Source organism: Microcaecilia unicolor, chromosome 9, assembly GCF_901765095.1.
Source record: "Microcaecilia unicolor chromosome 9, aMicUni1.1, whole genome shotgun sequence".
In the NCBI taxonomy this organism is placed as follows: domain Eukaryota; kingdom Metazoa; phylum Chordata; class Amphibia; order Gymnophiona; family Siphonopidae; genus Microcaecilia; species Microcaecilia unicolor.
Genome location: NC_044039.1, coordinates 59,600,292 through 59,627,521, shown reverse-complemented (window position 1 = coordinate 59,627,521; position 27,230 = coordinate 59,600,292). Strand labels below are relative to the sequence as shown.

The following is a 27,230-nucleotide window of genomic DNA, read 5'->3' as shown; positions in this document are numbered from 1 at the left end:
TAGGAAGGACCTTGGCCTAGGGTAGACCAAAAAGGTGCTAAGCAATACCACGGCCATAAAGCCCTGGACAATCAACAAGCACCACCAGAAAAGGGAGACAGACCACTCAGGCGGGCCTCACAGCCGAACCGGAATCCACTCGTACAGAGTCCAAGCGTACGGGCCTCACGGCCGAACTGGAACTGAGTCATACACTACGGAAGGGAAAAGAACAATGAGGGATCCCAAAATGGACTGGAGCTCATGCAACGCACACAGCGCTTGCTAGTGACACAAGGGAAGGGTGACAGACAAAAAGCTGGCAGGTACAGACTATTATGTATAGGCACCGACCATCGCGTGTCTATACATGGCGGATTTCGAAGAGAAATGTTTGTATCCATCCATGTTTTTTTCTAAAATTCTACTGTGGAAACGGTTCATCGATGATGTCATTTTCATATGGACTGGTACTCAATATTTACTCCAACAATTTTTTGAGTATCTAAATTCGGTTGATACTTGTATTAAGTTTGAATCATTGATAGGAGGGCAATCCGTCAACTATCTGGACATCACTATAAAGATACAAGATGGGAAGTCCACCACGGGGATATATCAGAAAGCGACTGATTCAAATACATTGCTACATCATCATAGTTTTCATCTGCTAGCCTGAAAGAGTGGTATTCCAGTAGGTCAATTTTTACGAATCAAAAAATTGTCATCTTCAAAAGACTGCTTCAGTAATTCAGCAATTGATCTATTTGATAGATTTAAGACTGGAGCATACCCCAATAAAGTAATACGCAGGGCGTTCAAAAGAGCTAAGAATGCTGATCGACACTGGCTGTTGAATCCCGCTCCAGCATTACCAGACAGAGATGGAAGACTTGTTTGTGTATTGCCTCATTCCTACCAATCAACATCGATCAGAAATATAATTAATAAACATTGGCCTATGTTATCTTCTCTAGGGTTTGATCAAGCACCGAGGTTTGCCTATACAAGAGATCGTAACTTGGGTGAGATTCTGTCTTCAGTCAACCCTTCCCCCCGGCTGTGGGAGGTGTGTATATTGTCATTATGCATGGCACTCTTCAGTGGTCTCGAATCCCAGAACTGGCAAGCCTTTCTACCTTTATCATTACACGAACTGCAACTCTTCTCAAGTTATCTATGGGATTGTATGCCCTTGTACTAAGTGGTACATAGGTCACACTACCAGACGAGTGAAACAAAAAACTGGGGAACATTTAAGTAACTTGAGGATTTCTAGAAGAGAGGCACCGCTGGTAGACCACTGGTTACAGGCTCAACACACCATCTCAGATCTGAAATTTGTAGTTCTAACTCAGATTAATATACCATTAGGGGGTGACATATCACGTATTCTCCTCAGGAAGGAACAAGAATTTATTTTTCGGTGGCAAACAGTGGCCCCTAGTGGCCTAAATAGGGAAATCGAATGGCATGCACTAACATGATTGTTTTGGACATCTTTTTCCCACGCTTGGAATCAGCTGTTTACCCATTTAAGTACTGCGCATGTGTGGGCGTTTTTTGCAGGTTTCTGACCGGGTTGGCGTGAGCTCCGTCCTGGTTCTTGCTGGACTGTAAGTGGATAACATGATTTATTTTTAAATGTTTTTGATTTCTAAAATGATTTGGTTGATTACACTTTGAATTGGAGATTTATGTGACTCACTTTTTGGAATTATTTAGTGAGTTCGCTATGTTTGCTTTTTCTACAGTAAGTTCCCCTGAAGACGCCATTTTTAGGCGAAACATGGCCCATGTTGGGAACTTTGGAGACTATCTGTAATGATGTTATATCAACTATGCATCATAATTTTTAAAGAAATGATATTGCAATGTCCGGGACTCCACTCTATTCTTGAACTTGACTGCAAGATTGAGATTGTGGCGTGACTCCGCCTCCTGAAACCCACCAAAGCTAAGTAGTTTTGATTTTTCTTTTAATTATTTTGATATTTAAATTCACAATAACACGATACTGCTTTGTTTAGGTTGGAGGCAGGGAGTGCGATGATGTCAGGAAGGTGGTTTTACATATCCTAAGTCTTTGGGTCATTGTAATACACCAAAAACCGAGCACTATATAATTATTTATACACTGCATATATAAAAAAAAAAAAAAAAAAAATTTATTTTATTTTTCATATGTTTAGTTTCTATAGTTTCTCTATCGATTGAATTCTAGAAACTGATTTTATAGAAAACCCGGAATTTGGAATAGTAGGTACAGACTATGACCAGAGGGAGAGAATGCAAACAAAGGCTACACAGAAGCACAGGTAGCAGAGGGCAAAGCCCACAGGGAAAAAGGGAAAGCCGAGGACAGAATGGGACACGGTAGACTCGGACTCTACAAGAGCGAAGCTCCACAGGAATGGCTGAACAGGGAAAAACAGGCTGAAGGAAAAGGCTGCTCTCAAATAAAGACAGGAAAGAAGCAGGCACACAATAGTACCGAAAAGGATAAGGCAGACACCAGAGAAAGGCTGCCTAGCAGAGGCAGGGCTTACAGAAGGCAATACAAATCTCTGCACATAAAGGGTTAACACTGTGGAAAGAGAAACTTAAACAAACAGGAACAATTACAAGGGACAGAGATGCTGCCAACAGAAGCAGGACTTACAGAAGGCAAATACCAAGCTCTGCACAAAAGGGTTAATATACTGAGGAAAGGGGAACTAAACAAAGAAAGCAGGAGCAAGCTTACCACGGACAAAACACCACCAGAGGACAGACCCAGGTGCAGTGTAGTGAAGCAATCAAGCACACGCTGGTAACAACCAGCACACACAGAAACCACAAGCAACAAGAAGAGTAAGCAAACTCCAACAAATACACAGTGTGCTACAAGCACAGAGAGGGAAACAGGTTCAGCTGACAAAAATCAACGCTAAAGCATAGGCTGCTTCAGACGTCAGCTCAATCCTTGACAGACCAATCAGAAGCGAGTCCCAGTCATTCCCCTGCCTGTCTCAGCAGAATCATATCAGGTCTCAAAGATGATCTCGAGTGTTTTCCATACACTATGGAAGTTAAAAAGGTTGTGTCCTTTCTTCCCAAGCTCCACACTGTACTATCATCATATCTCTGGTACTATCCAAATTTGATTATTGTAATGCCATATATGTGGGTATTAAAATCTCACTCCTTAAACAATGCAACAACTAATTGATTTACCTCACGCTCCATTATCCAAACTGCAAAGGTCTTTCTTACAAACCAATCCTTGTTTTAGGCTTCACATATCAGAGTACCAAACTTTGGAATTCTCTACCCAAATAATGGTACTTAAAAGACTATCTGAGATTCTGTAAATTACTGAAGGCTTTTCTATTAAGTACATATCTTATCAAAACACAATAAACTAATGTTGTCATCTCCCTTATTTGTTTCAACATAACCAATACTTTAACTTAGCTTCAAGACAAACACACAATTATTCCTAATATGTTAAAATGTGATAATAAATTATATGACTGTATTATATCTTTGATGTTTTTCTTGAATGTAAGCCAAATTGAACCTGAGCTTGTTTGGGGTAATGTGAGATACAAAAGTCATAATAATAATAATAGTACTTAAAAAAAACCCAAAACAAGTGCATGCTTTCATATGATATGAATGTGATGGTCCTAGGGGTGGACAAAAGCCAGAGTGGGACCAAAACATACACACACAGTTACACCTGACTTTGTGAGTAGGCTATATTAAAAAGCTGTATATATTGCTTTTATATAATACAACAACTAAAACATTTTATAAAAGCAAAAACAAACAAAAAAACCTTGATGGTCCTGTTTAAACTTCTCAAAAGGCTCTGAAAAGCTAAGTTCTTTTTACATTTCATTTTTGCTGCATTAAACAGAGGAGGATTATTGAAAAAAAATCAGATCATTGAGAGAAGTTTGAAAAAAATTCTTTTCGGGTGCTTTCTGAGAAATGAAGTGCTTTAAAAAAAAAATAATTGGATTTATATGATTATTAAAAATTTGGACATGATCTTGGATGATGATGCCTGTATTACTCTCCTGCATGTGTTAGTACTAAGCAAACTTTATTACTGCAATTTTGTTTATACTGGTCTTCCCTCACAAGAAACTTCAGTCGGTGCAAAACACTGTCATTTCCATCCTCTCTGGTATCCGTCATTTCAATTATATTACTCCTGTCTTCAAACACTACCACTGGTTCCCAGTCACTTTCCGAATATAGTAAAAATTTTGATACTAACTCACAAAGTTCTTTTTTATAATGCCCATGCTTATTCTTCTTCCTTGATCAATCTGTATAAACCCATTCGTGCTTGTCACTTTTCCACAGCTAATCAGCTTGCAATCCCTGCATTAACACATGCCAGACTTCAAATACACACCACACTACATTCTCCTCCCTTAGTCCTTACCTTTGGAATTCTTTGCCCTTTACCCTTCATAATGAACAGTCCTATCATCGTTTTAAAACTGTCCTTAAAACTCACCTTTTCACCATGGCTTTTCAATAGGCTTCTTCTCATATCGCTTAGCCAACTGACAAATCAGCTTTTTGTGCTCTCGATTGCTACCTCTCTCATCTGCCTTTGCTGTTTTCTCTTTTTAAGTTGGTGTTCCTTTCCATTCTTATGTTTTTATTGATTTTAGTTGTTACTTTGATTTTATGAAACGCGGAGGGGCATAATCGAAAGGGACGCCCAAGTTTTCTTGAGGACGTCCTCGCAAAACGTCCCGATGGAGGGGCAGGGAAACTCGTATTATCGAAACAAGATGGACGTACATCTTTTCTTTCGATAATACAGTCGGGGACGTCCAAATCTTGAATTTAGGTCGTCCTTACAGATGGTCGTCTCTAGACTTGGTCATTTCTTAATTTCTGCGATAATGGAAATCAAGGACGCCCATCTCAGAAATGACCAAATGCAAGCCCTTTGGTCGTGGGAGGAGCCAGCATTTGTAGTGCACTGGTCCCCCTGACATGCCAGAACACCAACCGGGCACCCTAGGGGGCACTGCAGTGGACTTCATAAAATGCTCCCAGGCTGAAAAAAAATCGGACTTCGACAGACCGGTGGGACGAATCCTAAGAGACCTGGCAGTAGATCCCGTCCGGAGAAGCGACCAACCTCGTGGCCATCCAACTGAAGATACCGCGGGGCCAGGTAGGAGCTTACAGCTACAGACCAAGCAGCACGAGTCAAGGAGACAATGCGAGGAGAGCGACAAACTGAGATAACGGCAATCGGAGTGAGAGAGAGAAGGGCACAGAACTTACGACGGCCCCATAGCAGCGGAAAGCAGCTACACCTCTCCCAAAGGACCGAAAGAGACCTGCGCCCAGACTGATCTTTTGTCTGCAGTCCGCCTAGCAACACAACAAAAGCGGCTCGATCTCCTCGCATTTCCCACCTGACGAAACCGACAGACGCCTGGGTATCTCCTGCCTTGAACAACTCTGCAGACAGAGGAATTCGGATCCCTATGCACCGACCACCCCACAACCCACGGTCAGGGGCCTCAAGCAGGATTAAGTTCTCTTAAAGCCATTTATGTGAGGACTTCTGCAAATGATTTTCAAACAAGGATTCCCCCAAAAGAAATTCAAACCAAGACGTCTGAGGTGATGTACAAAGCTGGCTACACGTTGCTGCCTCATGGTCACTCATTTTCCTTTTCCGTTCTTATGCCAATAGGAAACTCTTTGTTCATTTGCCTTCTATATTCGAAAAATGTTTAAGACTAACTTGCAATCCCTCTCTCAGCCATAGAGCTCTCGTACTGGGATGTTTAAAATAAGTATTTTCCAAGCTCGGTAGAGGCCTCATTTCATTGCTCCAACAACAGAAGCATTTTCTCACACAGTCTGCATTTAAAGCATAAATAACTTTTTTTTTCTCAGGATTTACTTACCACCTTTTTGAAAGAATTCACTCAAGGCGGTGTGTAATAATTTATAACCAAAGCAGGTTACAATCAAACAATCGCTGACTTGCTGATTTAATGTATCACGGAGCTGATTTACTATATTACTGAACAGTTTGATTATTTTAATTGCATGACTGTTTAATTCACTCTCCAATGCAAATCCGGCACTGCACTGCTTGGCTTTGCTGCATGATTTGATGCATGTTGACTGACTGCATGAGACACCCTGCTAGCTCAGCAGTTCTTGCTCATTTCTGCAAGGAACAATCGTTACCCTGCAGAAACCTTCTAAAAGTTGGAAAACTACATTAATTAAAACACCAAAATTATAAGAGATATTATGGTATTGTTGAACTGGCCACGTATACCACATTTATTTACTGTTTAGTATTGTTACTGATCGATGTGGACACTGCTCAATGCTGTTACCGCTTAATGATGATACTGCTTGATGCTGTTACCGCCTAATGTTGATACCGCTTTATGTTAAGACTGTCTAATGCGGTCACTACCTGAAACTGCATTCACTCACTGCTTAATGTTCACATTGCTTGATGCAGACGCAGCCTAGTGTTGATACCGATTGATGTTCACACAAAATATCATTCACTAACACCAAGGCACAACCAAACACCACAAACCATAGTCAACATGAACACCAACAAACTGCTCACGATAATTTACTTCCTCCCCCTAATCTACCATGCATGGACTACTCCCAACATAAACAACAATCTACCCACAGCACACAAACCCTACATTCAACCCTATCACAGCTCACTAGACCAAAAGAACAACAACCATCTAAAAGGAAAAACAAATACATACGGAAACAACCAACAGAAAGGGAAAAAAAGGACACAACAAAACCAGATAGTGAATGATACATACCTGTAGCAGGTGTTCTCCGAGAACAGCAGGCTGATTGTTCTCACGACTGGGTGACGTCCGCGACAGCCCCCACCAACCGGAAAAAAGCTTCGCGGGACGGTCGGCACGCAGGGCACGCCCACCGCGCATGCGCGGCCGTCTTCCCGCCCGTGCGCGACCGCTCCCGCCAGTTGAATGACTAGCAAAAGATGAAACACACAACTCCAAAGGGGAGGAGGGAGGGTAGGTGAGAACAATCAGCCTGCTGTCCTCGGAGAACACCTGCTACAGGTATGTATCATTCACTTTCTCCGAGGACAAGCAGGCTGCTTGTTCTCACGACTGGGGTATCCCTACCTTTCAGGCTCACTCAAAACAAGAACCCAGGTCAATTGAACCTCGCAACGGCGAGGGTACAACAGAAATTGACCTACGAAGAACAACTAACTGAGAGTGCAGCCTGACCAGAATAAATTCGGGTCCTGGAGGGTGGAGTTGGATTTACACCCCAAACAGATTCTGCAGCACCGACTGCCCGAACCGACTGTCGCGTCGGGTATCCTGCTGGAGGCAGTAATGTGATGTGAATGTGTGGACAGATGACCACGTCGCAGCCTTGCAAATCTCTTCAATAGTGGCTGACTTCAAGTGGGCCACTGACGCTGCCATGGCTCTAACACTATGAGCCGTGACATGACCCTCAAGAGTCAGCCCAGCCTGGGCGTAAGTGAAGGAAATGCAATCTGCTAGCCAATTGGAGATGGTGCGTTTCCCGACAGCGACCCCTAGCCTGTTAGGGTCGAAAGAAACAAACAATTGGGCGGACTGTCTGTGGGGCTGTGTCCGCTCCAAGTAGAAGGCCAATGCTCTCTTGCAGTCCAATGTGTGCAACTGACGTTCAGCAGGGCGGGTATGCGGCCTGGGGAAGAATGTTGGCAAGACAATTGACTGGTTAAGATGGAACTCCGACACCACCTTCGGCAGGAACTTTGGGTGGGTGCGGAGCACTACTCTGTTGTGATGAAATTTGGTATATGGAGCATGAGCTACTAGGGCTTGAAGCTCACTGACCCTACGAGCTGAATGCCACCAAGAAAATGACCTTCCAGGTCAAGTACTTCAGATGGCAGGTATTCAGTGGCTCAAAAGGAGGTTTCATCAGCTGGGTGAGGACGACATTGAGATCCCATGACACTGTAGGAGGCTTGATAGGGGGCTTTGACAAAAGCAAGCCTCTCATGAATCGAACGACTAAAGGCTCTCCAGAGATGGCTTTACCTTCCACACGATATTGGTAAGCACTAATCGCACTAAGGTGATTCCTTACTGAGTTGGTCTTGAGGCCAGACTGATGTGTAGAAGGTATTCAAGCAGGTTCTGTGCAGGGCAAGAACGAGGTTCTAGGGCCTTGCTCTCACACCAAACGACAAACCTCCTCCACTTGAAAAGGTAACTCTTTTTAGTGGAATCCTTCCTGGAGGCAAGCAGGACCCGGGAGACACCCTCCGACAGACCCAACGCAGCGAAGTCTACGCCCTCAACATCCAGGCCGTGAGAGCCAGAGACTGAAGGTTGGGGTGCAGTAACGCTCCGTCGTTCTGCGAAATGAGAGTCGGAAAACACTCCAATCTCCATGGTTCTTCTGAGGACAACTCCAGAAGAAGAGGGAACCAGATCTGACGGGGCCAAAAGGGCGCTATCAGAATCATGGTGCCGCGGTCGTGCTTGAGCTTCAGTAAGGTCTTCCCCACCAAAGGTATGGGAGGATAAGCATACAGGAGGCCGGTCCCCCAATGGAGGAGAAAGGCGTCCGACGCTAGCCTGCCGTGTGTCTGAAGTCTGGAACAGAACAGAGGCAGCTTGTGGTTGGTCTGAGAGGCGAAAAGGTCCACCGAGGGGGTGCCCCACTCTCGGATGATCTTGCGTACCACTCTGGAATGGAGCGACCACTCGTGCGGTTGCATGACTCTGCTCAGCCTGTCGGCCAGACTGTCGTTTACGCCTGCCAGGTATGTGGCTTGGAGGAGCATGCCAAACTGGCACGCCCAGCGCCACAGCCCGACGGCTTCCTGACACAGGGGGCGAGATCCGGTGCCCCCCTGCTTGTTGACGTAATACATTGCAACCTGATTGTCTGTCCGAATTTGGATAATTTGGCAGGACAGCCGATCTCTGAAAGCCTTCAGCGCGTTCCAGATCGCTCGGAGCTCCAGGAGGTTGATCTGCAGATCCTTTTCCTGGAGGGACCACAGACCCTGGGTGTGAAGCCCATCGACATGAGCTCCCCAACCCAGGCGAGATGCATCCGTCGTCAGCACCTTCGTGGGCTGCGGAATTTGGAATGGACGTCCCAGGGTCAAATTGGTCCGGATGGTCCACCAGAGCAGTGAAGTGCGGCAACTGGTGGAGAGGCGGATGACATCTTCTAGATTCCCGGTGGCTTGGAACCACTGGGAAGCTAGGGTCCATTGAGCAGATCTCATGTGAAGACGAGCCATGGGAGTCACATGAACTGTGGAGGCCATATGACCCAGAAGTCTCAACATCTGCCGAGCTGTGACCTGCTGAGACGCTCTGGTCTGCGAAGCGAGGGACAGGAGGTTGTTGGCCCTCGCTTCGGGAAGGAAGGCCTGAGCCGTCTGGGTATTCAGCAGAGCTCCTATGAATTCCAGAGACTGGGTTGGCTGGAGATGGGACTTTGGGTAATTTATCACAAACCCCAGCAGCTCCAGGAGTTGAATAGTGCACTGCATGGACCGGAGGGCTCCTGCCTCCGAGGTGTTCTTGACCAGCCAATCGTCGAGATATGGGAACACGTGCACTCCCAGCCTGCGTAGGTACGCCGCCACCACCACGAGGCACTTTGTAAACACTCGTGGGGCGGAGGCGAGCCCAAAGGGCAGCACACAGTACTGAAAGTGTCGTGCGCCCAGGCGGAATCTGAGATACTGTCTGTGAGCTGGCAGTATCGGGATGTGAGTATATGCATCCTTTAAATCCAGGGAACATAGCCAATCGTTTTTCTGAATCATTGGCAGAAGGGTGCCCAAGGAAAGCATCCTGAACTTTTCTGTGACCAGGAATTTGTTCAGGCCTCTCAGGTCTAGGATGGGACGCATCCCCCCTGTTTTCTTTTCCACAAGGAAGTACCTGGAATAGAATCCCTGCCCTTCCTGCCCGGGTGGTAAGGCTCGACCGCATTGGCGCTGAGAAGGGCGGAGAGTTCCTCTGCAAGTACCTGCTTGTGATGGGAGCTGAAGGATTGAGCTCCCGGAGGACAATTTGGAGGCAGGGAGGCCAAATTCAGGGCGTATCCGCACCGCACTATTTGGAGAACCCACTGGTCGGAGGTTATGAGAGGCCACCTTTGGTGAAAAAATTTTAACCTCCCCCCGAACCGGCAGATCGTCCGGTACGGACACTTTGAGGGCGGCTATGTTCCCGTGGATCCAGTCAAAAGCCCGTCCCTGGCTTTTGCTGTGGAGGCGCAGGGGGCTGCTTAGGCGCACGCTGTTGACGGGAACGAGCGCGCTGGGGCTGTCCCTGTGCCTGACGAGGCCTTCGGGCTGGCTGGTTGTACCTACGCTTTGCAAAAGAATAGGGTGCAGCCTGCCGGGCCCGGGAAAAACGTCCACCTGCTGAGGTGGATGCTGAAGGCGCCCGGTGGGAGAGCTTGTCGAGAGCGGTTTCCCGCTGATGCAGTTGGTCCACCATCTGCTCGACCTTCTCACCAAAAATGTTATCCCCCCGGCAAGGGACGTCGGCCAGTCTCTGCTGGGTGCGGTTGTCCAGGTCAGAGGCACGCAGCCATGAGAGCCTGCGCATCACTATACCTTGGGCCGCAGCACGAGATGCCACGTCACAGGTGTCATAGATACCCCTGGACAGGAACTTTCTGCACGCCTTCAGCTGCCTGACCACCTCCTGATAAGGCCTGGACTGCTCCGGCGGGAGCTTCTCGACCAGGTCCGCCAGTTGTTGCACATAGGTCCGCATGTGAATGCTCATATAGAGCAGGTATGACTGGATGCGGGTCACGAGCATGGAGGATTGGTAGGCCTTCCTCCCAAACGAGTCCAGAGTGCGAGACTCCCGCCCCGGGGGCGCCGAGGCGGTATCCCTCGAACTCCGTGCCCTCTTGAGAGCAGAATCCACGACCGCCGAGTCATGGGGCAATTGGGGCCGCATTAACTCTGGGTCGGAGTGGATCCTGTATTGGGACTCTGCTTTCTTGGGAATGGTGGGGTTAGTTAACGGTCGCACCCAGTTCCGAAGCAGTGTGTCCTTGAGGACATTGTGCAGCGGCACCGTGGAGGACTCTCTAGGTGGCGATGGATAGTCGAGGACCTCGAGCATCTCGGCCCTCGGCTCTTCCACAGAGACCACGGGGAAGGGAATGCTGATAGACATATCCCGCACAAAGGAGGCAAAGGAGAGGCTCTCGGGGGGTGAGAGCTTCCTCTCCGGTGAAGGCGTGGGGTCCGAGGGAAGGCCCGTAGACTCCTCTGAGGAGAAATATCTAGGGTCCTCCTCTTCCCCCCACGAGTCCTCATCCTCGGTATCGGACATAAGCTCATGTAGCTGAGTCCTGAACCGGGCCCGGCTCGACGTCGAGGCACCGAGGTCTCGGTGTCGTCGAGCGGTGGACTCCCGCGCTGGCGGGGACGGAGCTCCCTCCATCGACGTCGACGGGGACTCCACCTGCGTGGCGGTCGAGACCGGCGCCGCAAGCGGCGGCGGTGTCGACGGCCCCGGCGCCGAGCTAGAGCTCACCGGCGCCACAGACATCGGCGCCGAGGGCGCATCAGCCCATCCAGGATCCCCGGAAGGATGGCTCTGAGGCACTCGTCCAGGCCCGCTGCCGGGAAAGGCGGTGGGGCCGGTAGGGGTGTCGGTGCCAGAAGCTGATGGGGGCCAGGAGACGGCACCGAGGTGCCGGAACCCTGACGCGTCGGTACCTCCACGACCGACGGGGACCTCTCCTCTCGACGATGACGCTTCGGCGGCGCCTCCTCTCCGATGTCCGGATGCACCGAGGGCGACCGGTGACGACGCTTCTTGTCTTTCTTCCGATGCGCGTCACCGGTGCCGGGAGGTATGGAGGAGGAGGAGGACGATCCCCCTCGGTCCCGAGGAGCCGGGTCAGACAGGGTTCGGTCCCGAGGGCCACGGGCTGAGGGAGTGACCGGGGCCGACTGCCCACGCGGCCGCTCACCTCTACCCTCGCCAGCGGACCGGCGGGCCGACGGGACCTGTTCTCCTGGGGTCGATGCCATCGGTGCCGATGTCTCGGGCATCGATACCGGTACCGAAGGACCGGGCGTCGATACCGATGCCGTCGAGGTCGAGGGGCCGGCGCAAGTTCCAAAAAGACGGTCCCGCAGAACTTGCCTCGCAACCTGAGTCCGTTTCCGGAGACCGAGACACAGGGAACACGACTTGATATTGTGCTCCGGCCCGAGGCACTGGAGGCACCAAGCGTGGGTGTCGGTCTGCGAGATCGGCCGGCCGCAGCGACCACACTTTTTAAATCCACTCGGGACCCTTGAGGACATCGACGGAAAAATCGCGTCGGCGAAGTCAAAGTCGTCAATGGTGGCTGAAATCACACCACGAAAAGGAAAACGACCGTGCGGCCACTAGGCCGCAATGCGGCGTCCCCGCTGGAAGCGAGGGAAAAAGGGAGCGCGTGCTCCACACGCGCAGGGTTTCTTTTTTTTTTTTTTAAAAAGAAACCGGACGGTAACTAACAAAGTTAAACAAAGAAAAAGCACGATCCGCGTAAACGCGATCGAAAATCCGGCGGCTGAATCAGAGAGAGCGGCGAGGCACGACTCTCTCCAGACACGGAAAAAAAGGAACTGGCGGGAGCGGTCGCGCACGGGCGGGAAGACGGCCGCGCATGCGCGGTGGGCGTGCCCTGCGTGCCGACCGTCCCGCGAAGCTTTTTTCCGGTTGGTGGGGGCTGCCGCGGACGTCACCCAGTCGTGAGAACAAGCAGCCTGCTTGTCCTCGGAGAAACTACTACTATTTAGCATTTCTATAGCGCTACAAGGCGTACGCAGCGCTGCACAAACATAGAAGAAAGACAGTCCCTGCTCAAAGAGCTTACAATCTAATAGACAAAAAATAAAGTAAGCAAATCAAATCAATTAATGTGTACAGGAAGGAGGAGAGGAGGGTAGGTGGAGGTGAGTGGTTACAAGTGGTTACGAGTCAAAAGCAATGTTAAAGAGGTGGGCTTTCAGTCTAGATTTAAACGTGGCCAAGGATGGGGCAAGACATAGGGGGATTTCAAGAAAACAGATATCAAGAAAACAGGCAAATAAAAATTAACACATCCATGCCCCAAACCGAACCTTGCCATTCAATCCAAATGGGACACGTAAACGCCAGATCAGTAGTAAATAAAACAGAGATTATAAAAGACTGGATCACCACAGACAACCTTGACCTCCTATTCATCACTGAAATCTGGATCCACGACCTCAAAGACCCCATAATCTTAGATTTATGCCCACCAGGATACAAAATTACCCACTGGACAAGAAAAGGAAAAAGAGGTGGAGGAATAGCCATAATATACAAATCTGAGTTCACCATCACAGCCACAGCTGAATCCATCCTGCCACAACTTGAAATCGCCTCGGTAAGAATCAATCACCCAAATTTGCAGGACACCTTAATGCAGTCCTACTCTACAGACCGCCAAGCAACTGGCAAGATTCCCAAACACACTTTATGGACTTTATTTCGAACACTTGCCTCTCTACCTCAAATCTTATCATAATAGGAGATATCAACCTGCACCTTAAAGATCTCACCTCTACATGCACCCAAGAAAGCAAAGAGTTCTTACAACTGTGGGATCTTCACGAACTAAAAACGCAACCAACTCACAATAAAGGACACACATTAGACATTATCACATACAAATTCGACCCTGATTCAAACCTTACACTAACAGACAAAAAATGGACACCCGCACCGTGGTCAGACCATTATAAAGCACACATCTCCCTCCAATGGCGAACGAAAGTCTCACCTAACAAACAAGAACGAAAAACCTACACCACTAGAGGAAAAATAGACCCGGTAATATTCTGGCAACAGATCTACCACAACGGATGGACAATAAAGGCAGATACAAACCAATTCCTCCAAGAATGGGACGATAGATGCAGATCAATATTAGACAATATTGCCCCAACTCAAACTATAACCTCTCACAGAAAGAATTAAATACCATGGTTCAATGAAGAACTGAAAAAACTTAAAACACAAGTTAGAAGGTTAGAACGAGCGTGGATTAAAAAGAAAGACGACCCCACACTTAACGCCTGGAAACAACTTCAAAGAAAATATAAATACACCATAAGACAAACTAAAAGATTATATTACAAAACTGAAATTGGACCAAACTACAAGGACACACATAAACTCTTCCAACTCGTGAACAAACTACTAGAAATCACACCAATCACAACCGACAGCAAAGAAACACCAGAAATAGACTATCTTGCGAGATACTTCAAAGAGAAAATCGTACAATTGCGACTTAAAATACCTGTCATTACCAGTGACTATGCTGAACTCCTTGATTGTCTAGATCCAATCCCCGGTGTACACCCAGCCGACAGAACCTGGACCAACTTCGAGATATTATCGGAGGATATCATCTCCCAAACGCTTAAAAGACTTGCCAAATCTCATTGCAAATTAGACATATGCCCAAACAGCCTTATGACATCTGCCCCTCAACAATTTATAACAGACCTAACGAATCACTTGAACTATATGTTACAAAATGGACTCTTCCCGAAGGAGAAAGGAAACATTCTACTCACCCCCCCCATACCCAAAAATGTAAAGAAAAGTGCTAATGAACTAACCAACTACAGGCCAGTAGCATCCATTCCCTTAATAACCAAACTAACGGAAGCGATGGTGACCAAACAACTCACAAACTACTTAAACAAATTCTCAATACTACACGACTCCCAGTCAGGATTTTGTTCTAACCACAGTACTGAAACAGTACTAATTACTCTCATGTCTAAATTCAAACAAATGATTGAAACTGGCAAGAACATACTACTTCTACAATTTGACATGTCTAGCGCTTTCGACATGGTCAACCACGGAATACTACTACATATCCTCGAGTACTTCGGAATTGGAGGCAACGTTCTCAATTGGTTCAAGGGGTTCCTAACCACACGATCATACCAAGTAACATCTAATTCGACTACATCAGCCACATGGATACCTGAATGCGGAGTTCCACAAGGATCTCCCCTCTCACCGACTCTATTCAATTTAATGATGATGCCCTTGGCAAAACTACTATCAAACCAAAACCTCAACTCATACATATACGCAGACGACGTAACGATCTACATCCCATTTAAACAAGATCTAACGGAAATTTCCAATGACATGAACCAAAGTCTACATATCATGCATACATGGGCGGATGCATTTCAGCTGAAACTCATTGCAGAAAAAACCCAATGCCTAATACTCACCTCCCAAAATAACACGAACAAATTCACCACCATTAACACACCAAAACTGAATCTCCCAATCTCGGACACCCTAAAAATTCTTGGAGTTACCATTGATCGACACCTAACACTTGAGAACCATGCGAAAAATACAACTAAGAAGATGTTCCACTCAATGTGGAAATTTAAAAGAGTAAGACCTTTCTTCCCAAGGACCGTCTTTCGTAACCTGGTACAATCAATGGTACTCAGTCACCTAGACTACTGCAACGCACTTTACGCTGGCTGCAAAGAGCAAATAATCAAAAAACTTCAGACAGTCCAGAACACTGCAGCTACACTCATATTCGGTAAAACAAAATATGAAAGTGCTAAACCCTTACGAGAAAAGCTACACTGCATATTTCTTAACGCCCCCCCCCCCTCCCATATTTGAGGTCTGAGGAAGAATGAAAATTGTCACAATGTAGACAAGGAAGTGTATTGTAACTGATTCTTGAAATTATTGCCTTCTGTGTTTCCTATGCAAGTTGTTGTACTTGTGAAATTGAAAATAAATAAAGAATTTAAATTAAAAAAAAAAAAAGAATCACAGAAGAGAGGAATCCCTTTTGAGACATCTATCCTCCCTGTCCCGGTTACCTGAGTCCTATCCAACCCTGTTAAAGTCCTCTGCTAGAATCACAGGCATGTTGTCAAGGGTGTGACATATAAGTGTCATATAAAAGTACTTATTAAAATCAGGTGCATAGATATTGCATAATAACAGGTGATGTCTCTCCAGAGTCACTTGTGCTATAATATTACGGCCCTCATGGTTGAAAACAACAATTTTTTTTTCAAAAAGGAGTGGAAAACATGAAAAAGGATCTGCAGAAGCTAGAAGAATGGTCAAAGGTTTGGCAATTAAAATTCAATGCGAAGAAATGCAAAGTGATGCACTTAGGGTGTAGAAATCCACGGGAGACGTATGTGTTCGGCAGTGAGAGTCTGATATGTATGGGCGGGATCTTGGAGTGATAGTATCTGAGGATCTGAAGGCGACGAAACAGTGTGTCAAGGCGGTGGCCGTAGCTAGAAGGTTGCTAGGCTGTATAGAGAGAGGTGTGACCAGCAGAAGAAAAGAGGTTTTAATGCCCCTGTATAAGTCGTTGGTGAGGCCCCACCTGGGGTATTGTGTTCAGTTTTGGAGGCTGTATCTTGCTAAGGATTTTAAAAGAATTGAAGCGGTGCAAAGAAAAGCTACGAGAATGGTATGGGATTTGCGTTACAAGACATATGAGGAGAAACTTGCTGACCTGAACATGTATACCCTGGAGGAAAGGAGAAACAGGGGTGATATGATACAGATGTTCAAATATTTGAAAGGTATTAATCCGCAAACGAACCTTTTACGTAGATGGGAAGGCAGTAGAACTAGAGGACATGAAATAAGGTTGAAGGGGGGCAGACTCAAGCAAAATGTCAGGAAGTATTTTTTCACGGAGAGAGTGGTGGATAATTGGAATGCCCTCCTGCTGGAGGTGGTGGAGATGAAAATGGTAACAGAATTCAAAAATGCGTGGGATAAACATAAAGGAATCCTGTTCAAAAGAAATGGATCCTCAGAAGCTTAGCCGAGATTAGGTGGCAGAGCCGGTGATGGGAAGCGGGGCTAGTGCTGGACAGACTTCTACGGTCTGTGCCCTGAAAATGGCAGAAACAAATCAAGGACAGGTATACACAAAAAGTAGCACATATGAGTTTTTGTTGGGCAGACTGGATGGACCATGCAGGTCTTTTTCTGCCATCATCTACTATGCTACTATTAGGCATATTTTCAAAGCACTTTGGGAGGCTAAGTTCCATAGGTTTCTATGGAACTTTGGGAGGCTAAGTGCTTTGAAAATATGGTAATATGTTACTTAAAGAACGCATCACGTTCAAAATATGCTCCCTAGTGCACAAAATCATTCACGGAGATGCCCCAGCCTACATGTCAGACCTGATAGACTTACCACCCAGGAATGCTAAAAAATCATCCCGCGCATTCCTTAATCTTCACTTCCCCAACTGTAAAGGTCTAAAATACAAACTAACGCATGCATCAACCTTTTCATACTTGAGCACACAACTCTGGAACGCGCTGCCGCGCAATTTAAAAACGACGTATGAACTAACTAACTTCCACAAATTACTGAAAACCCATCTCTTTAACAAGGCATACCACAAAGACCAACAAATGTGAACTTCTCCACATATATTCAGAATTGTCTTAAATATCTGCTTGTTGTACTACTATCATGCTTTATCTTTATAATGTTATCCAAGATCCTACTGTAATACTAAATGTCTATTTTCTTATATATTTCCACCATTCATGATGTATTGTAAGCCACATTGAGGCTGCAAATAGGTGGCAAAATGTGGGATACAAATGCAATAAATAAATAAATAAATACATACATACATACATACGTAAGTATTGCTATACTGGGAAAGAGCAAAGGTCCATCAAGCCCAGCATCCTGTTTCCAACAGTGGCCAATCCAGGTCACAAATACCTGGCAAGATCCCCAAAAAGTACAAAACATTTTATACTACTTATCCCAGAAACAGTGGATTTTCCCCAAGTCCATTTAATAATGGCTTATGGACTTTTTCTTTAGGAATCCGTCAAAACCTTTTAAAAATTCCGCTAAGCTAACCGCCTTTACCACATCCTCTGGCAACGAATTCCAGAGTTTAATTACACGTTGAGTGAAGAAAATTTTTCTGCGATTCGTTTTAAATTTACTACATTGTAGCTTCATCGCATGCCCCCTAGTCCTAGTATTTTTGGAAAGCGTAAACAGACGCTTCACATCTACCCGTTCTACTCCACTAATTATTTTATAGACCTCTATCATATCTCCCCTCAGCCGCCTTTTCTCCAAGCTGAAGAGCCCTAGCCGCTTTAGCCTTTCCTCATAGGGAAGTCGTGCCATCCCCTTTATCATTTTCTTCGCCCTTCTCTGCACCTTTTCTAATTCCATTATATCTTTTTTGAGATACGGAGACCAGAATTGAACACAATATTCGAGGTGCAATCGCACCATGGAGCGATACAAAGGCATTATAACATCCTCATTTTTGTTTTCCATTCCTTTCCTAATAATACCTAACATTCTATTTGCTTTCTTAGCCACAGCAGCACACTGAGCAGAAGGTTTCAACGTATCATCAACGACGACACCTAGATCCCTTTCTTGGTCCCTGACTCTTAACGTGGAACCTTGCATGACGTAGCTATAATCCGGTTTCCTCTTTCCCACATGCATCACTTTGCACTTGCTCACATTAAACGTCATCTGCTGTTTGGACGCCCAGTTGCCCAGTCTCGTAAGGTCCTCTTGTAATTTTTCACAATCCTCCCGCGATTTAACGACTTTGAATAACTTTGTGTAATCAGTAAATTTAATTACCTCACTAATTACTCCCATCTCTAGGTCATTTATAAATATGTTAAAAAGCAACGGTCCCAGCACAGACCCCTGGGGAACCCCACTAACTACCCTTCTCCATTGAGAATAATGACCATTAACCCTACTCTCTGTTTTCTATCTTTTAACCAGTTTTTAATCCACAATGGAACACTACCTCCTATCCCATGACTCTCCAATTTCCTCTAGAGTCTTTCATGAGGTACTTTGTCAAACGCCTTCTGAAAATCCAGATACACAATATCAACCGGCTCCCCTTTATCCACATGTTTGTTCACCCCTTCAAAGAAATGTAGTAGATTGGTGAGGCAAGATTTCCCTTCACTAAATCCATGTTGACTTTGTCTCATTAATCCATGCTTTTGAATATACTCTATAATTTTCCTCTTAATAATAGTCTCTACCATTTTGCTCGGCACCGACGTCAGACTCACTGGTCTTTAATTTTCCGGATCTCCTCTGGAACCTTTTTTAAAAAATCGGCGTTACATTGGCCACCCTCCAGTCTTTCGGTACCACACTCGATTTTAAGGATAAATTACATATTTCTAACAACAGCTCTGCAAGCTCATTTTTCAGTTCTATCAGTACTCTGGGATGAATACCATCCGGTTCATGAGATTTGCTACTCTTCAGTTTGTAGAATTGCCCCATTACATCCTCCAGGTTTACAAAGAATTCATTAAGTTTCTCTGACTCATCAGCTTCGAATACCATTTCCGGCAACAGTATCACTCCCAAATCTTCCTCGGTGAAGACCGAAGCAAAGAATTAATTTAATCTCTCCGCTAAGGCTTTGTCTTCCCTGATTGCCCCTTTCACTCCTCGGTCATCTAGTGGTCCAACCGATTCTTTTGCTGGCTTCCTGCTTTTAATATACCTAAAATAATTTTTTACTATGTATTTTTGCCTCCAATGCAATCTTTTTTTCAAAGTCCCTCAGCCTTCCTTATCAGCGCTTTGCATTTGACTTGACATCCCTTATGCCATTTCTTATCATTTTCAGGCGGTTCCTTCTTCCATTTTCTGAAGGATTTTCTTTTAGCTCTAATAGCTTCCGTCACCTCACTATTTAACCATGCCGGCTGTCGTTTGGTCTTCCGTCCTCCTTTTTTAATACGCAGAATATATTTGGCCTGGGCTTCCAGGATGGTGTTTTTGAACAGTATCCACGCCTGATGTAAATTTTTGACCCTCACAGCCACTCCTTTAAGTTTTCTTTTCACCGTTCTTCTCATTTTATCATAGTCTCCTTTTTTAAAGTTAAACGCCAACGTATTTGATTTCCTATGTATACTTACTTCAAAGCTAATGTCAAATCTGATCATATTATGATCACTGTTATCAAGCGGCCACAGCACCACTACCTCCCGCACCAGATCATGTGCTGCACTAAGGACTAGGCCTAGAATTTTTCCTTCTCTCGTCAGCTCCCATACCAGCTGCTCCACAAAGCTGTCCTTGATTTCATCAAGGAATTTTACCTCTCTAGCGTGTCCCGATGTTACATTTACCCAGTCAATATCAGGTTAATTGAAATCACCCATTCTTATTGTGTTGCCCAGTTTGTTTGCGACCCTAATTTCCTTTAACATTTCTGCATCCGTCTGTTCGTCCTGGCCAGACGGACGGTAGTACACTCCTATCACTATCCTTTTCCCCTTTACACATGGAATTTCAATCCACAGTGATTCCAACAAGTGTTTTGTTTCCTGCAGAATTTTCAATCTATTTGATTCAAGGCTCTCCTTAATATACAATGCTACCCCTCCACCAATTCGATCCACCCTATCACTACAATATAATTTGTTCCCCGGTATGACAGTGTCCCACTGGTTATCCTCCTTCCACCAGGTCTCAGAGATGCCTATTATATCTAATTTTTCATTTAGTGCAATATATTCTAACTCTCCCATCTTATTTCTTAGGCTCCTGGCATTCACATATAGACATTTCAAACTATGTTTGTTGTTCCTATTTACATCATACTCAGTACTTGAGAGTATTAATTTGCAATCTTTTGTCTGATTTTTATTTTAGGACACCTGATCTACTACGGTCTCTTTTGGAACCTCACTATCAGGATACACAAGGTAAGCTCCCTTACCTTGTGTGCTGAGCCCTCCAAACCCCACCTAAAAACCACTACCATAGCCCTTACAGGTGAAGAGGGGCACCTAGATGTGGGTACAGTGGGTTTCTGGTGGGTTTTGGAGAGCTCACTGTTTCCTCCACAAATGTAACAGGTAGGGAGGGGGATGGGCCTGGGTCCGCCTGCCTGAAGTGCACTGCACCCACTAAAACTGCTCCAGGAATCTGCATACTGCTGTGATGGACCTGAGTATGACATCTGAGGCTGGCAATCAATATTTTTAAAGATGTTTTTTGAGGGTTGGAGGAGGTTAGTGACCACTGGGGGAGTAAGGGGAGGTCATCCCAGATTCTCTCCGGTGGTCATCTGGTCATTTCGGCCACCATTTTGTGCCTTGGTCGTAAGAAAAACAGGACAAGGTTAAATCGTCCAAGTGCTCGTCAGGGACGCCCTTTTTTTTCCATTTTGGGTCGAGGACGTCCATGTGTTAGGCACGCCCAAGTCCCACCTTCGCTATGCGTCCGACATGCCCCCTTGAACTTTGGCCATCCCTGCGACAGAAAGCAGTTGTGTTGAAAGACGGCCGTCCTTCTCTTTCAAAAATGAACCTAATAGCATATCAAATGTGAATAAACTAAACTAAACATACTATCCCTGGTGATATCCATAGGATTTATTATTGATAACTGATAGTCCTTTTATATACAGAAGCAGATGTTTTTGCTTTTGAGATTTATTTTTGGTTGTTTTGTATAACTAATACTCTTTGGGGCCGATACTGGATTTTTGGTTTTTCTAAGAAGCCTTTAAATAATAGGCATAACATATGTGCCTAATTTGTCTGCCCTGCCTAAGTGCTCCATTATAAAAATTACTTTGTAAAAGGATTGTATCAAATATTTCTCATAAAATTCATCTGTACATGAAAGTTTTAGCAAAAAATCTTCTTGGACTCACCTGTATATGTGGTTTCATTTGTTTCCAGGTTACAGAATGTAAAACTCCCTGGTTCAGATAATTTAGTGCCTGCTGAAGAACACGGGAGGCAATATACTGTTTCTGCCTGTATTGGTCTAGTATCTTCAACAGTACCTGTAAAAATAAACAAACAAAAAAATTATAGTATGATGTCACTAAACACATAGCCATCCACCTGGGGTACACCACTGCCACTTAAAGGGTCTATCCCTAGCACAGCTGAGGTCCACCTGCACCTGCCGCTTGTGCTCTACACTAGCACCTTCCTCCCACCGACTGGGTCCCAACTGTCTCTGGGCGAGTCTCCTGCTCTCAAATTATCCCCAGTGATTTCTAGGTTACTGGGGGCAACACAGTTGTCACGGTTGTGCCCAGGTCCCTGGCTTGCAGTCACCTCGGTCCTCAGGGTTTAGACCTGGGGAATGCTGCGAATTGATGGTTTACCAGTTCCCGTGTTCCAGAAGATATGCTGGTCCGGTCCAGATCTTCCAGCTCTCCAGATTGTTTTGGGAGTTTTTTGGAACCAAGCAGCACCCATACCTGGTGAACTCCCTTGTGACCTGCCTTTATTAACCACCTGGTAAGGTTCTTAGTTGCCTTGCAACAGTGTTCTTCAGAGGTGTTCCTTTGGTGTGAGTTGTTGCAGTGCCTTTGTGCTTTTACTCTTTGTTGACTTTGTCTCTGCTTGGCTACTGGACTTTTCTTCTGCTTGCCGCCTGCCTAGACCCGGATTGTTACTGGACTATTCTCCTGCTTGCCGCCTGCCTAGACCCGCATTGTTACTGGACTATTCTCCTGCTTGCCGCCTGCCTAGACACGCATTGTTACTGGACTATTCTCCTGCTTGCCTCCTGCCTAGACCCGGATTGTTACTGGACTATTCTTCTGCTTGCCACCTGCCTGACCCGGCTTGTTTCTGGACTATTCGTTTGCCTGCTGTGTCCCTGGAACCCAGTGTGTTTCTAGTGTTTCCTGCTGTCTGTCTGCCTGCTGCTGTGTCCTGAAGTCCGGCCTTCCTGTCCTGTCCGGTAAGTCCTGCCGGCTGCCTGCAGCCCGGAGCTTAACTCTGGGTGAAGGGTAGCTAAGTGTAGGTGAAGCCTCGCCCCGATCCACTATGTTCCAGTTACGGTCTGCCTTGTCTGGTGTTTGGGTGATTCTCCTGCCGCTCCCGCTCCTCGGCAGTGGTCCAAGGGCTCACAAACCTAGTTACTTACTGTGTATACGTGACAACAGTTCCCAGAAAGCATTTGCAGATCCAACACACAAACCACCAGGATTTTTAGTTAGTCCAGACAAACAGAGGCAATAAACTAAAAATGTTTATTGTCATGAAAAGTTAGAACAATGAACAGAAAAGGTGCAATCAGCAAAACAGTAACAAGTAACTGAAATATGGATCAATTGTAACATTAAACATTTGTTTACTATCTAAATAGTACCAGGGGAGATCAGGACATATAGCTGCTCACAGGTTATCAAATATAACTGTTCACAGGATATCAGCAAAGAGATCCTTCTCTCATTTCTCCCTGGCTAAGACGAGAAAAAATACAGTACATCCTAGATGAATTGAGCTCCTGGGCCAATCAGAGCCCAGAACAACAAGTTTTCAGAACTATACTGCATCTTACTTCCTATCTGCATTACACTAAAGAAAAAACAGTCACTACTCTGTAAATGTTTTAAAGTAAGGAAACGCCACCTGCTGGCCAAACTAGAGAAATACACTTGAAGAAATTACAGTTTTACAGGTTTAAAAACCCAATGTTTTGTCACATATGCAAATTTTGACTTTCACTGCCACAAGCATCGCTACTCCTTGTTATCAGTATATAAGAATAGTCATACTGGGTCAGACCAATGGTCCATCTAGCCCAATATCCTGCTTCCAACACAGTGAAGTTACTTACCTGTAGCAGGCATTCTCCGAAGACAGCAGGGCTTATATTCTCACAACTGGGTAACACGGCACCACGTTGCCCGGTCTGGGCTTTATGACAAGCCAAAAGAAATTTTGTGGCGCGCAAGACACACTCCACCGCACATACGCAGTTGCCTTCCCACCCGCCACTCAGGCACAGTTACCGCAGTTAAATACTACAGCAAGAAAAAATAAAAATAGAAGACAACGCCTGGGAAGGTGAGAGGGTTTCTGAGAATATAAGCCCTGCTGTCCTTGGAAAATATCTGCTATAGGTAAGTAACTTTGCTTTCTCCGAGGACAATCAGGGCATTAATTCTCACAAGTGGGGTATCCATACTATATACAAACTGAGTGAGAGTGCAGCCTGCAACAGAATAAAACAGGTCTAGGGGGATGTTGTTGGTTTCTAGATCCCAAACAGATTATGGAACACTGTCTGCCCAAAGTGACTACTGCGTCGGGTATCCTCCTCAAGGCAGTAATGACATGTGAATATGTGGACTGAAGACCACGTTGCAGCCTTGCAAATTTCTTCAATGGAGGCTGATCGCAAGTGGGCTAGCAATGCCGGTATGGCTCTGACATTATGAGCCTTGACATGACCCTCCAGTGTCAGCCCAGTCTGGGCATAAGTGAAGGAAATACAATCTGACAGCCAATTAGAAATGGTGCATTTTCAATGGCGACCACCATCTTGTTGGAATCAAAAGAAACAAAACGCTGGGCGGGCTGTCAGTGGGGCCTTGTCCGCTCCATGTAGTAGATCAGTGCTCACTTGGAGTGCAAGGTGTTAAAGGTGTTCTTGCCAGGATGGACATGAGGTCAGGGGAAGAATGCTGGCAAGACAATCGACTGGTTCAGATGGAACTCCAACAAGTTCCAAAAGTATTTCCATGTAATTTCATTGATTGTCCCCTGCTCTTTGTACTTCTGTAAAGAGAGAAAGCGAAGATACTTACCTGTAGCAAGTATTTTCCAAGGACAGCAAGCTAATTAGTCTCACACGTGGGTCAATGTCCGCGTCGGCCCGGGAATCGGCATTTTGGCACAGCAAAAAACAAAAATGTTTGCTGGAGTCTTCTGGCGCACGGTACCTTAGTTAAATTAAAAAGCATAACAAATAACAATAACAACTCCAATGGGGAGGTGGGAAGGATTGTGAGAATAATCAGCCTGCTGTCTTCGGAGAACACCTGCTACAGGTAAGTATCTTCGCTTTCTCCGAGGACAAGCAGGATGCTTATTCTCACACGTGGGGTATCCCTAGCATCGAGGCTCACTCAAAACAATAAACCTCTTTAGCCTTTCCTGATATACTACTACTACTACTATTTAGCATTTCTATAGCGCTACAAGGCGTACGCAGCGCTGCACAAACATAGAAGAAAGACAGTCCCTGCTCAAAGAGCTTACAATCTAATAGACAAAAAATAAAGTAAGCAAATCAAAGAAAGGAGTTCCATCCTTTATCATTTTGGTTGCTCTTTGAACCTTTTCTAATTCCACAATATCTTTTTTGAGATACGATGACCAGAATTGAGTGCAATACTCAAGGTGAGGTCAGACCATGGAGCGATACTACAGAGGTATTATAATATTCTTGGTCTTACGTATCATCCCTTTCCTAATAATTCCTAGCACCTTGTTTGCTTTTTTGGCTGCTGCCACCGCAGATTGGGCAGAAGATTTCAGCATACTGTCTATAATGACACCTAGATCTTCTTCTTGGGTGCTGACTCCCAAGGTGGACCTTAGCATCAGGCAACTATGATTCGGATTATTCTTCCCAATATGTATTACTTTGCATTTGTCCACATTAAATTTCATCTGCCAGTTTCCTAAGGTAGCTCTGTTCTTCTTACAGAGGATGCTGGAATTGTATGGGCCAAAGCCAAGTACTCTATGTGTGACTTAAAGGAATAATTTCCTTAGAAGGGCTAGTAAGGGGAGTTCGCGGCTTCGAGCGGCCACCCCGGCGAACGAACCGACTGCCTAGCCTGACCGTGGGATCTGTGATAGACCCAGCCACTTGACTGCGAGGCGGGCAGAAGGGACCGCACAGCAACGGGCGAGTAGTTGGCTGAATTGCTGGGCCCACTGCGCATAGGAGCGCAGGTTCGAGCGGCCTCACCCAAGCTTCTGCCGGGCTCTCTGTCGGCCACCAACATCGCCAACCAGGTTAGTGGGCCGGGGATCCGAGATGAAAGACGAGTCCAGCGGCGAGGAATGAGAACATTGCGTGAGGCCGTCCGGAGTCCAGGAACTGAAACCGAGGGAGAGACGTCGGGTGTAAAACAGAGAGAGGAGTCGCCCACGTGTGCTGCCGCAGCCTGGAAAGCGGTATCGAACCATGGAAAGAGGGAACTGCTTGCTCTGCTCTACTTTCCCTTGCTTGAGCTAGGATGCCCGCGATCTTAATGCCTCAATTTAAATGTTCTTACTGCTATTAAATTCCTTGCCTGAGGGTTTTTTTTTCTCTTCTTCTTCCTTCTCTCACTCTGCGGTGACCGGGTAGACTCACTCCCACTATAACCTTGGTATTGTTTTGCCTGCCTTAAGCGCTCTATCTGCTTTGCCTGTTTTTACTTTGCCTTGCATTGCTGAAATGAAATCAAATGAACTATTCCTAATTATCTACTACTTCACCCTAATACAACACACATTCATAATCACGAACATAGACAACAACAGACCCGCACCTCACACACCACCCACGCATAATATGCCTACCAAAAAAAAAAAAATGAAAAAGACCAGGAGAAACCTGCCATCCATGAATACCACCAACAGAAAGGACAAAATCAAATACCAAAAAGATAGACCACTGATAGAAATTCCCATCAACCTGAACCCACACGAACAGCACCAACTAATACAAATAGGCTACATCAATGCAAGATCGGTAGTAAGTAAAACCATCACCATAACTGACTGGATAACGGATGAACACCTCGATTTCCTACTTAAACGTGGATCCATGACTCTAAAGATCCAATAATCCTACAGCTCTGTCCTCCAGGCTACAAAATAACCCATTGGACAAGAGAAGGAAAAAGAGGGGGAGGCATAGCAATAATTTATAATTCTCAATTCATAGTTACAACAGCAGCAGAATCCATGCTACCCCACCTTGAAATAGCCTCAATTAGAATTAATCATCCTAAACTACGCGATCACCTAAACCTAATCCTATTTTACAGACCCCCGGGCAGATGGCAAGATTCACAAACACACTTTATGGACTTCATTTCGAACACTTGCGTTTCCACCCAGAACCTTCTTATAGCAGGAGACATCAATCTCCATCTGGAAGATGCCATCTCAAACAATGTAATGGAATGCAAGGAATTCCTCCAACTATGGGAACTCCACTGGCCAAACATGCAACCCACTCACAAAAAAGGACACACCTTAGATATTATCACCTACAAATTCCCATCAGAATCCAACATTACACTTCCAAAT

The 27,230-nt window shown here is 45.6% G+C and overlaps 1 protein-coding gene across 1 annotated transcript in view; it reads right to left on the bottom strand.

Moving 5' to 3' along the window:
* IPO8 (importin 8) overlaps positions 1–27,230 on the bottom strand; it is an 882,901-nt gene that overhangs the window by 524,782 nt on the left and 330,889 nt on the right. Inside the window, 1 exon segment of the mRNA XM_030214557.1 lies at positions 21,821–21,955. Coding sequence (XP_030070417.1) covers positions 21,821–21,955 — 135 coding nt within the window.